Source organism: Cebus imitator, unplaced genomic scaffold (assembly GCF_001604975.1).
Source record: "Cebus imitator isolate Cc_AM_T3 unplaced genomic scaffold, Cebus_imitator-1.0 Scaffold96, whole genome shotgun sequence".
Lineage (NCBI taxonomy): Eukaryota > Metazoa > Chordata > Mammalia > Primates > Cebidae > Cebus > Cebus imitator.
In genome coordinates this window covers 2,421,884-2,434,307 of record NW_016107411.1, presented here as the reverse complement: position 1 = coordinate 2,434,307, position 12,424 = coordinate 2,421,884, and the positions used below count along the sequence as shown (strand labels likewise).

General features: G+C 47.2%; 1 protein-coding gene and 1 non-coding gene across 4 annotated transcripts in view; both read left to right on the top strand.

The window, feature by feature from the left end:
- STAT2 (signal transducer and activator of transcription 2) overlaps positions 1–12,424 on the top strand; it is a 22,826-nt gene that overhangs the window by 4,080 nt on the left and 6,322 nt on the right. For 2 of the 3 annotated variants that reach the window (XR_005201497.1, XM_017536328.2), the window contains exons 2-19: positions 1,852–1,989; positions 2,145–2,298; positions 2,622–2,717; positions 2,894–2,983; positions 3,075–3,150; positions 3,569–3,654; positions 3,817–3,965; positions 8,694–8,852; positions 8,954–9,046; positions 9,567–9,626; positions 10,022–10,042; positions 10,271–10,364; positions 10,822–10,869; positions 10,954–11,037; positions 11,202–11,300; positions 11,400–11,535; positions 11,652–11,704; positions 11,826–11,920. Coding sequence is in view for 2 of the 3 variants with exons in the window: in XM_017536328.2 (XP_017391817.1) it covers positions 1,859–1,989; positions 2,145–2,298; positions 2,622–2,717; positions 2,894–2,983; positions 3,075–3,150; positions 3,569–3,654; positions 3,817–3,965; positions 8,694–8,852; positions 8,954–9,046; positions 9,567–9,626; positions 10,022–10,042; positions 10,271–10,364; positions 10,822–10,869; positions 10,954–11,037; positions 11,202–11,300; positions 11,400–11,535; positions 11,652–11,704; positions 11,826–11,920 (1,724 nt within the window). In the remaining variant the exon portion in view is untranslated. The remainder of the gene's footprint in view (positions 1–1,851; positions 1,990–2,144; positions 2,299–2,621; positions 2,718–2,893; positions 2,984–3,074; positions 3,151–3,568; positions 3,655–3,816; positions 3,966–8,693; positions 8,853–8,953; positions 9,047–9,566; positions 9,627–10,021; positions 10,043–10,270; positions 10,365–10,821; positions 10,870–10,953; positions 11,038–11,201; positions 11,301–11,399; positions 11,536–11,651; positions 11,705–11,825; positions 11,921–12,424) is intronic. The other variant, XM_037741192.1, reaches the window with a different exon arrangement.
- LOC119472369 lies at positions 7,405–7,468 on the top strand. Its single transcript, XR_005201511.1, has one exon. It is a non-coding gene; the product is annotated as a U7 small nuclear RNA (small nuclear RNA).

Sequence of the window (12,424 nt, the reverse complement as noted above, 5' to 3'; positions counted from 1 at the left end):
AAACAACAAATAAACACATAAATGTAAAATAAATGAATTAGGCAGATAGATGAAATAGGGTAATGGAAATAGTAATGTTTGTTAAAGTTGAATGGTGATCCTTGTGCTGTTCACTCTATTTTAGAGTGTATTTGAAAATTAGGCCAGATGTGATGACTCACGCCTGTAATCCCAGCTCTTTGGGTGGCCGAGGCGGGTAGATCATGAGGTCAGGAGTTCTAGACCAGCCTGCCCAATACTGTGAAACCTGTCTCTACTAAAAATAAAAAAAATTAGCTGGCCATGGTGGTGTGCGCCTGTAGTCCCAGCTACTCTGGAGGCTGAGGCAGAAGAATCGCCTGAACCCAGGAGATGGAGGTTGCAGTGAGCTGAGATTGTGCCAATGCACTCCAGCCTGGGCAACAGAGTGAGACTCCGTCTCACCAAAAAAAAAAGAAAAAGAAAATTACCGTTAGGCTGGTTATAGTGGCTCATGTCTGTAATCACAGCATTTTGTTTTTTGTTTTTGTTTTTTTGAGACAGATTCTCGCTGTCGCTCAGGCTGGAGTGCAGTGGTGCCATCTTGGCTCACTGCAACCTCTGCCTCCCAGGTTCAAGTGATTCTCCTGCTTCAGCCTCCCAAGTGGCTGGGACTACAGGCACATACCACCATGCCCAGCTAATTTTTTTGTATTTTTAGTAGAGATGGGGTTTCACCATGTTAGCCAGGATGGTCTTGATCTCCTGACCTCCTGATCTGACCACCTTGGCCTCCCAAAGTGCTGGGATTACAGGCATGAACCACCACACCAGCCCATCTCAGCATTGTGGAAGGCTGAGGTGGATGGATCGCGTGAGCTCAGGAGTTTGAGATCTGCCTGGGCAACATGGCAAAATTCCATTTCTCCAAAAAAATCAAAAATTAGCTAGGCATGATGGCACACTCCTGTAGTCCCAGCTCCTTGAGGGGCTGAGACAGAGAATCACTTGAACCTGGGAGGTCAAAGCTGCAGTGAGCCAAGATCATGCCACTGCATTCCAGCCTGAATGACAAAGTGAGACCCTGTCTCAAAAAAAAAGAAAGAAAGAAAAGAAAATTCCCATTAAAGCACAAAGGCCCACTTATTGGAGCTGTTAAAATACAGGTTGGGGCCGCAGTGGCTTACACCTATAATCCTAGCACTTTGGGAGTCCGAGGTTGGTGGATCACCTGAGGTCAGGAGTTTGGGACCAGCCTGACCAACATGGTAAAACCCCATCTCTACTAAAAAAAAAACTACAAAAATTAGCCAGCCAGGCGTGGTGGTGGGTGCCTGTAATCCCAGCTACTCAAGAGTCTGAGGTAGGAGAATCGCTTGAACCTAGAGGATGGAGGTTGCAGTGAGCCAAGATTATCCCACTTCACTCCAGCCTGGGCAAAAGAGCCAGACTCCATCTCAAAAAAGAAAAAAAAAAAAAAACTCCAGAACGCTCTAATGAGCATTTCCTTTGAGCATCATGTGGGTACTCAAAAGTTGGATTTTGCAGCATTTCAGATTTCAGAGTTTTGGATTAGGGATGCTCAGTCGGTAAGTAATGCAAATATTCCAGAATCTGGACAAATCTGAAATCCAAAATGCTTGGAATAGCAGATACTCAACCAGTAGCACTCCCTGGAAGAATATGCACCAAACTGATAGTAGTGGTTACTTCTGGAGAGGAGGTGAAAGAACCAAGATTAGGAGTAGGGTCAACGTAGACTTTCATGTTTTCTGGGCTTTTATTACTTATATAATTTAAACATTTTAAATTAGTAACAATGAACAATCATGAAACTATGGGTGATTTAGTCCAGCAAAATATTCAATTGGGAACCCTCAACTTCTGATGCAGAGCCCAAATGGCGCAGTGGGAGATGCTGCAGAATCTTGACAGCCGCTTTCAGGACCAGCTACACCAGCTTTACTCACACAGCCTCCTGCCTGTGGACATTCGACAGTACTTGGCTGTCTGGATTGAAGACCAGAATTGGTGAGGCGCTCAGGAAGTTGGGGGGATGAGAAAGGTCGTTTCTTACTTCTGAACCCCCAGGATCCTGGAATCATTAATGGCAGGAAAAGGTTGGAAAGCCTCAGGACTGCAGCAACCCTGCAGAGACACTAATCCTTTTTATTCCTGGTGCCCAGGCAGGAAGCTGTACTGGGGAATGATGAGTCCAAGGCTACCATGCTATTCTTCCACTTCTTGGATCAGCTGAACTATGAGTGTGGCCGCTGCAGGCAGGACCCAGAGTCCTTGTTGCTACAGCACAATTTACGGAAATTCTGCCGGGACATTCAGGTACAGGGTTGGGAGTAATGGGGTAGCACTGGGAGCTGAGTATAGAGGAGTAAGGTTTGGAGAATGGAATAGTACCTGGAGGTACAAAGGGGGATGGGGATAGATCTAGGGAAAGCAGGACAGAGTCTGGACTTAGGGAATCACTGGCAGAGACAAGGGCTGCATCTACGGGATACTGTTGGGAGGGTGCCATGGTGAAAAGAGAAAGAGCTAGGAACCTCAAGGGAGGAGGAAATACTGTGGACATTGGTGGGGAAGGTCTAGGGTGATAGGTCATTGAGGGTGGTTGAATTGGATCAATCCTTTCTGTTTTACTATTCTAGGCCTTTTCCCAGGGCCCTACCCAGCTGGCTGAGATGATCTTTAACCTCCTTCTGGAAGAAAAAAGAATTCTGATCCAGGCTCAGAGGGCTCAACTGGTGAGGACAATTCAGTGGTAATGTTGGAAGCTCCTGAAGTGGAGAGGAACCATAGAAAGGACCCAGGGAGTTGTCTCAGAACAGGATCCTCCCACATCCTGTGGCATAAATTTCAGGCCAGAATTTAAGGCATGAAAGGCCAGAGTTAAAATGTGCTCAGAACCTCTTTTTTCCAGGAGCAAGAACAACCAGTTCTTGAAACACCTGTGGAGAGCCAGCAACATGCAATTGAATCCCGGATCCTGGATTTAAAGGCTATGATGGAGGTTAGCAGATGTGGTAGGAGTTAGGGTGGGCAGGGCTCAGCCTAGCCCCTCCCTAAGAAGCAGCCTTATTGGGGTCCTCTCCTCTCTGTAGAAGCTGGTAAAATCCATCAGCCAACTGAAAGACCAACAGGATGTCTTCTGCTTCAGATATAAGATCCAGGCCAAAGGTAGGAAGCACATTGAGGGGCGGGAGAAAGATAAGTGCCTGCTGAGAAGTCAGAGCTCAAAGTGAACAGGAGAAAGCTCCAATGAGCAGTAGTCACTATCAGATACACACACTGACTACAGTCCCCCTGCCATGCAAAGCTGGAAGTGCCAGGGTGTTTGGTGGGGATCCAGCTGGAGGTGTGACTGAGAGACATTGAATGTTGAGGAAATGCATGGAAAACTGACATTGTTTTATTTGAGGAGGTGTCTGGTCCAAACACAACCATTCAGAATTTGCCTGAGGGTCCCACAGGTACCTGTGCTTTGCTTGGTTTCCATGCCTTCCTCCACAAAAATTCCTCCTTCCTGACGCTGACTCACCCCAGTCAGGAAGGAGAGGAAAGAACCCCTGAACTGACTCCTGTTCCCGCCATCCAGGGAAGACATCTTCTGTGGACCCCCATCAGATCAAAGAGCAGCAGATTCTGCAGGAAACTCTCAATGAACTGGACAAAAAGAGAAAGGTGGGAGGCAGAGGACAGTGTGTGTGGGCAACAGGGACCTGGAAAAATAAGGGACGTGGGACCCTGGTTCCCTAGCACTGGCTTCTTTGTCTTTTCATCCCCAGTTGGGTGGTGGAGGGTGATAGGGAGAGATGCTCAACATTCACATTATCTCTTTCTTAGGAGGTGCTGGATGCCTCCAAAGCGCTGCTAGGCCGATTAACTACCCTAATCGAGCTACTGCTGCCAAAGTTGGAGGAGTGGAAAGCCCAGCAGCAAAAAGCCTGCATTGGATCTCCCGTTGACCATGGGTTGGCACAGCTGGAGAAATGGTGAGGAACCACCCCAACCCTCGTCCTTGCCACCCGCTGTTATTTGTAAGTTGCAGTACCCTGCATATAGCAAGAGATACTGTTCTCATTGGTCTCTGCTCCCCAGAATGAGCCCTGCTCCCTGCTGACTTCAGCTCTATTCTGCTCCTCATCCTTACCACCTAAGGAGCCCAGAGCCCAGTCTACTTCAGGGAAAGGAATGAATTAACCTACAATCTGGTTTTTTCCTTCCTTTTTGATCACCCAGAAATATATTTGCCAGGCGCAATGGCTCATGCGTGCAGTCCCAGCATTTTGGGAGGCCAAGGCAGGCAGATTGCCTGAGGTCAGGAGTTCAAGACCAGTCTGGCTTACATGGTGAATCCCCATCTCTACTAAAAATACAAAAAAATTAGCCAGGTATGGTGGCAGGCACCTGTAATCCCACTTACTCAGGAGGCTGAGGCAGGATAATCTCTTGAACCCTGGAGGTAAGAGGTTGCAGTGAGCTGAGATCACAACATTGCACTTCAGCCTGGGCAACAGAGCAAGATTCCATCTCAAAAAAAAAGAAAAAGGCCAAGCATGGTGGCTCACACCTGTAATTCCTGCACTTTGGGAGGTTGAGGTGGGCATATCACAAGGTCAGGAGTTCAAGACCAGCTTGGCCAGCATGGTGAAACCCCATCTCTACCAAAAATACAAAAAAAATTACCCAGGCATGGTGATGCGCACCTATGGTCCCAGCTACTAGGGAGGCTGGGGCAGGAGAATCGCTTGAACCCAGGAGGCGGAGGTTGCAGTGAGCTAAGATCGCGCCACTGCACTCCAGCCTGGGCTACAGTGTGAGACTCCATCTCAAAAATATATATATATATTTTAAAATATATTTTTATTGCAATAAATATAATTAATAAAAAAAGAAGGAAGAAGAGAAAATTATCTTTAACTTATTAAACAAAAATGGAATCATATTGTTCATACTATTTTGAAACCTATGGGTTTTTTTTTCAGCTTAACAGTATATTATATATTTATATATACATATAAAACAGTATAAACATGTCATATATATGCTATTAGGCTTTAAAAAATATATATATAATATTTAACCAGCCTGGCCAATGTGGTGAAACCCCATCTCTACTAAAAACACAGAAATTTGCTGGGTGTGGTGGTGCATGCCTGTATTCTGAGCTACTTGGGAGGCTAAGACAGAAGAATTGGTTCAACCGAAGAGGCAGAGGTTACAGTGAGCCGAGATCGTGTCACTGCATTCCAGCCTGGGCTACCCAGTGAGACTCCGTCTCAAAAAAAAAAAAAAGCCAGTTGGGGTGCCTGACACCTATAATCCCAGCACTTTGGGAGGCAAAGGCAGGTAGATCGACTGAGCTCAGGAGTTCAAGACCACCCAGGGCAACATGGTGAAACCCCATTTCTACTAAAAATACAAAAAAATTAACCGAGTGTGACGGTGCGTGCCTGTGGTCCCAGCTACTTGGGAGACTGAGGCAGGAAAGTCGCTTGAGCCCCAGAAGTAAGCCAAGACTGCTGCACCATTACATTCCAGCTTGGGCCACAGAGTGAGAGTCTATCTCAAAAAAAAAAAAAAAAAAGCTGGGCTGGGTATAGTGGCTCATGCCTGTAATCCCAGCACTTTGGGAGGCTGAGGCAGGTGGATCACCTGAGGTCAAGAGTTTGAAACCAGCCTGGTGAAACCCCATCTCTACTAAAAAATAAAAAATTAGCCGAACATGGTGGTGCGTTGCTGTCATCACAGCCTCTGGGGGGGGCTGAGGCAGGAGGATCACTTGAACCCGGGAGGCAGAGGGTGCAGTGAGCTGAAATCATGTCACTGCACTCCAGCCTGGACAACAGAGCAAGGCTCTATCTCAAAAAAAAAAAAAAAAATTAGGCATGGTGGCACATGCCGGTAGTCTCAGCTACTCAGGAGGCTGAGGTGGGAGGATTGCTTGAGCCCAGGTGTTCAAGGCTGCAGTGAGCTGTGATTGCACCACTGCACTCCAGCCTGGGCAAGAAAAGGAGACCCTGTCTCTAAAAGTGTGTGTGTATACACACACACACACACACACACACACCCCATAATACCCACCACTGCACTCCAGCCTGGGCAAGAGAAGGAGACCCTGTCTCTAAAAGTGTGTGTGTATACACACACACACACACACACACACACACACACACACACACACACCATAATACCCAGCTACTGAGGAGGCTGAGGCCGAAAGAGTGCTTGAGCTTGAGCCCAGGAGTTTGAGGTCAATCTGAGCAATATAGCAAGACCCCCACCTCTTAAAAAAAAAAAAAAAAGTAGCCGGGGGCAATGGCTCATGCCTGTAATCCCAGCACTTTGGAAAGCTGAAGTGAGTGGGTCACAAGGTCAGGAGTTCAAGACCAGCCTGGCCAATATGGTGAAACCCCATCTCTACTAAAAATAAAATAATTAGCCAGGCGTGGTGGTTCATGCCCATAGCCCCATCTACTCAGGAGGCTGAGGCAGAAGAATTGTTTGAACCCAGGAGGTGGAAGTTGCAGTGAGCCGAGATCATGCCACTGCACTCCAGCCTGGGCGACAGAGCAAGACTCCATCTCAAAAAAAAAAAGTAAATAAAAATAGACCACAATTGCTCAGGTTGATTGAAAAACAGGTATATGGTACTTATGGTACATGACCAGCCAGCATTTATTTATTTGTTTATTTTTTTGAGAAAGAGGAGGTTTTAAAAAGAAAGCAAATTTTTTTTTTTTTTTTTTTTTTTGAGATGGAGTTTCACTCATGTTACCCAGGCTGGAGTGCAATGGCACGATCTCGGCTCACCGCAACCTCTGCCTCCTGGGTGGTTCAGGCAATTCTCCTGCCTCAGCCTCCTGAGTAGCTGGGATTACAGGCACGCACCACCATGCCCAGCTAATTTTTTGTATTTTTGGTAGAGACGGAGTTTCACCATGTTGACCAGGATGGTCTCGATCTCTTGACCTCGTGATCCACCCGCCTCGGCCTCCCAAAGTGCTGGGATTACAGGCTTGAGCCACCGTGCCCGGCCGCAAAATGTTTTATCATGGTTTTTGCTTCATCAGCTTTAGGACAAATTAAAAGTCAACTCTGGTGCCAAAAAAATAAAATAAAATAAAATAAAATAAAAGAGAAAGAGTCAAAACCCTTTGCCTCCAAAGGGTTTCACTGTGTTAGCCAGGATGGTCTCAATCTCCTGACCTTGTGATCTGCCTGCTTCGGCCTCCCAAAATGAAGGGATTACAGGCATGAGCCACTGCACCTTGCCAATTTATTTATTTATCAAGACAGGGTCTCTCTCTCTGTTGTCCAGGTTAGAGTGCCTGGCCTTAAGTGATCCTCCCACCTTTGCCTCCCAAAGTGCTGAGATTACAGATATGAGCCACCATGCCCAGCTGGGGAGACTTTTAAAATGATTGTTTCAAGTGTTACAGCTCTTTTAGAATTTGTCGAGCAGGCTTTCAGGTTTTTGCCAGAAACTACCCCCATCCCCACCAAAAAAAACACAAAAAGATAGTTCCAAACGTTTCTTAGAATAGTTGTCCCAACCGAGTCTATTTTCTCATATGTAGTGTATGGTTTTCCTGTCACCACATTGCTGATTATTATTATTTTGAGATGGAGTCTCACTTTCATCGCACAGGCTGGAGTGCAGTAGCGTGATCTCAGCTCACTGCAACCTCCTCCTTCTAGGTTCAAGCAATTCTCCTTCCTCAGGCTCCCAAATAGCTGGGATTACAGGCATGCACCACCACGCCCAGCCAATTTTTGTATTTTTAATAGAGACGCAGTTTCACCATATTGGCCACGCTGGTCTCAAACTCCTGACCTTGTGATCCACCCACCTTGTCCTCCCAAAGTGCTGGGATTACAGACATGAGGCACCGTACCTGGCTGCTGATTATTATTATTTTTAATTATAGAGACAGTAAAGTACAGTAGTTAGAAGTGTGGGTTGTACAATGAGACTGCCTGAGATCACATACAAGCTTCATCCCTTACTAGTTTTATGACCTTGAGCAAGTCACTGAACCTTTCTTTGCCTCAGTTTTATCATCTGTTACATGGGGATGATAATAGTACCTGCCTCAGAGGGTTGTTTTGAGGATTAAATGCATTAATATGTGTAAAGGGCTTAATATAAATTATACATAGCATATGGAAGCTGTTATTATGGGGTCAGGCGCAGTGGCTCACGCCTGTAATCCCAGAACTTTGGGAGGCTGAGGTGGGTGGATCACCTGAGGTCAGGAGTTCGAGACCAGCTTGACCAACATGGTGAAACCCTGTCTCTACTGAAAATACAAAAATTAGCCAGGCATGGTGGCAGGCACCTGTAATCCCAGCTACTCAGGAGACTGAGGCAGGAGAATTGCTTGAACACGGGAGGCGGAGGTTGCAGTGAGCTGAAATCGTGCCACTGCACTCCAACCTGGATGATAGAGTAAGACTCTGTCTCAAAAAAAAAAAAAAAAAGCTGTTATTATGTTAAATCTGTTAGCAGTTTTGTATGTGAAAATAGCTTTGATTTTTATTTCTTGGATTATGAATCATGTTGAATAATCTTTTATGTGCTTCCTAGATTCTTTTTTTTTTTTTTTTTTCACCCCAGTTAATTTCTGACTCTTCATATATTTATGAAGAGTTCTTGGAACCTGGGTGGGGGAATTCAGGAAATTCATGGATTCCTTCTTCCTGAAATCTATCACCAGGTTCACAGCTGGAGCGAAGCTCTTGTTTCACCTGAGGCAGCTGCTGAAGGAGCTGAAGGGACTGAGTTGCCTGGTTAGCTATCAGGATGACCCTCTGACTGAAGGCGTGGACCTACGCAACGCCCAGGTCACAGAGTTGCTACAGCGTCTGCTCCACAGGTCTAGAAGCCAGGCAGGAACCCTAGGGGAAGAAAGGAACAAGGGAAGCCATTCTTACAGATACTGAGCTATATGTTCTCTCTACACCTCTCTCTCCTCAGAGCCTTCGTGGTAGAAACCCAGCCCTGCATGCCCCAAACTCCCCATCGACCCCTCATCCTCAAGACTGGGAGCAAGTTCACCGTCCGAACAAGGTCAGCATTCCAGAACTCATTCCTGCTTCCTTTTCCCAACCCTGCCACTGTGTATTTTCTGGCTTTACAGATCTTCCCATCCTTGGCTTTTTCTTCTCTCTTTCCCGTCCCCTCCCTACCTCTTATAATCCCTCTTCTCTTTGTTTTTTTTTTTGATACGGAGTTTCGCCCTGTTGCCCAGGCTGGAGTGCAATGGCATGCTCTCGGCTCACTGCAATCTCCACCTCCCGGGTTCAAGTGATTCTCCTGCCTCAGCCTCTCAAGTAGCTGAGATTACAGGTGTGTGCCACCATGCCTAGCTAATTTTTTTATGTTTTTAAGTAGAGACGGGATTTTACCATGTTGGTCAGGCTGGTCTTGAACCCCTGACCTCGCGATCCGTCCGCCTCAGCCTCCCAAAGTGCTGGCATCACAGGCATGAGCCACCGCGCCTGGCTTCCCTCTTCTCTTTTTCAAACATCTGGCCTATCCGGAAGGTTGAGGTTGACCACTTTCCCCTATCCTCCTTCTATTCCCCCAGGCTGCTGGTGAGACTCCAGGAAGGCAATGAGTCACTGACTGTGGAAGTTTCCATTGACAGGTAAATTGGTGGAGGTGAAGGGTGGCCAGGACATGGGCTGCTGGGGTGGAGGAGTTACTCTTCACAACAGGGCCCTGGGGCTATCTTCTTCCCCCTTCAATTCCTACCTCATAGAAATTATGTAATTCATTTCTTTTGTTGAACACTTACTATGCGACATGCAGCATGGCAGGTACTTATTTAATTTTCACAGAAACCCTATGAATTAACATTACCAATGCACCATACAAACAAGGATACAGGCTCAGCGAGACTGATTACATCTCTTGTGCAAGGCCACCTAGCTAGTGAGCTCAAGTCAAGTTCGAATCCAGGCCTATCTGATCCCAAAGACCAAACTGCTAACTTCCATGCTCTTTTGCCTAATGACTTTTTTTCTTTTTATTTCTTTTCAGGAATCCTCCTCAGTTACAAGGGTAGGTGCTTGACAAGGACACTGCAAACATCTGTACACTGCATGACCTGCAGAACCATATTCGGCAACCCTGGTGGGAGCGCAAACAAGGAGGAGGGGGATTTGGCTGGGATATAGACAAAGGGAGAAGGCAAGATCTGAAATGAAGTGGAATTTCTGTTTTTTTTCTGCTGAGTTTTTAGAATAATTCTGTTCCTTGTCTCCATGTATCGTCCTCCTCCTGGAACAGGTTCCGGAAGTTCAACATTCTGACTTCAAATCAGAAAACTTTGACCCCCGAGAAGGGGCAGAGTCAGGGTTTGATTTGGGACTTTGGTTATCTGGTAAGAATAGTTTGTGACCTATGCTTTTTATTATGTTTATGTTTTTGAGATGGAGTCTCACTCTGTCGCCCAGGCTGGAGTGCAGTGGCGTGATCTCAGCTTACTGCAACTCTGCCTCCCAGGTTCAAGCGATTCTCCTGCCTCAGCCTCCCAAGTAGCTGGGACTACAGGCACATGCCATGCCCGGCTAATTTTTGTATTTTTAGTAGAGACAGGGTTTCACCATATTGGTCAGGCTGGTCTTGATCACTCCTGACCTCAGGCGATCCACCCACCTTGGCCTTCCAAAGTGCTGGGATTACAGGCATGAGCCACTGCACCTGGCCTGCTTTTAGTCCAAAGGAACATGAGTTGGGGGAAGTTCTGAGGGCTTGAGAGGTCTTGAAGCCAAACAGGGGATTCCAGGGACCCTAGGGTGCCCACTCTGGCATTTTCTCTCCTTTCCTTTAATTCACAGACTCTGGTGGAACAACGTTCAGGTGGTTCAGGAAAGGGCAGCAATAAGGTAAGACCTGGACAGAGGACTAGGGGACAGGGGAGACTTTCTCATCAAAGGGTGTTCTGATGACTGTCTCTTTGGCTGTCCCAGGGGCCACTAAGTGTGACAGAGGAACTGCACATCATCAGCTTCACAGTCAAATACACCTACCAGGGTCTGAAACAGGAGCTGAAAGTGAGTTAAAATGGAGGACAAGGAGAGAGAAAGCAGCTTTGGAAGAAGGCATAAGGAGGGGATAAACAGAAGCCTCTTGGGGTGGGTTAGCACTCCTTTCCTCTGACAATTACCTGCAGCTAGAAACCTCACATCCCTTTCTGTGACTCCTGTCTACTCCCCAGACAGACACCCTCCCTGTGGTGATTATTTCCAACATGAACCAACTCTCAATTGCCTGGGCTTCAGTTCTCTGGTTCAATTTGCTCAGCCCAAACCTTGAGGTAGGGAGTGGGGCCAACAGGTCAAGGGAGAGGGGGGGTGTGGAAGCTTGGTGTGAGGGGCTCCTTCTGAGCCAGCCTGAACTCCTCTCACCCCTGCAGAACCAGCAGTTCTTCTCCAACCCCCCCAAAGCCCCCTGGAGCCTGCTGGGCCCTGCTCTCAGTTGGCAGTTCTCCTCGTATGTTGGCCGAGGCCTCAATTCAGACCAGCTAAGCATGCTGAAAAACAAGCTGTTCGGTACATATTTCCTTCCCTCAGCCTTTCCCCAGCCTTCGTCTTTCCTGAACCTCTGTCCTGTCTATCCAGGACGCCTTGCTTCCCTCATCATCTGTCTGTGGCTATCTGTCCCACAGGGCAGAACTGTAAGACTGAGGATGCATTGCTGTCCTGGGCTGACTTCACTAAGGTAACTCCCTGCATCCTGTGGAGATAGATCTAGCCCACAGTCCAAATACTGGCCTTCCCACATCCTCCTTTATGCCAGGGGCACGTCCTTAGCTCTTGCTAACTTTCCATTCCTCCTCCAGCGAGAGAGCCCTCCAGGCAAGCTACCATTCTGGACATGGCTGGACAAAATTCTGGAGTTGGTACATGACCACCTGAAGGATCTCTGGAATGATGGGTAAGGCCTTGGTCAGCCTTCCCAATGGGCCTGTGCTTTCTGTTGAGAGTGGACTCTGTGCGCCCTCATGTGGCAAGCAGGGAGAGAGAGCAGACAGGCGCAAGGCCGTGTATTCTCACATTTGTAACAGTAATAGCCATAGCCAATGTAAGTGAAGCATCTCCTACGCTCCAGAGCCTGCCGGGTGGTCTTCATGAATTCTCTTATGTAATCCTTATGACCACGTTGAATGGTGGGTTTTGTTGCCTTCATTTCAAGTGAGGAAACTAATTTCAGAGATGTTAAAGAACTTACCCAAGGGATAGAGTTGGTATTCAAACCCAGGCCTATGTGACTCTAAGCCCATGTTCTTTTCTCCACACTGCCTACCAATTTGTGTAGCATTTGACCTTTAAAAGTGCTATTCATGGGCCGGGCGCGGTGGCTCAAGCCTGTAATCCCAGCACTTTGGGAGGCCGAGGCGGGTGGATCACGAGGTCAAGAGATCGAGACCATCCTGGTCAA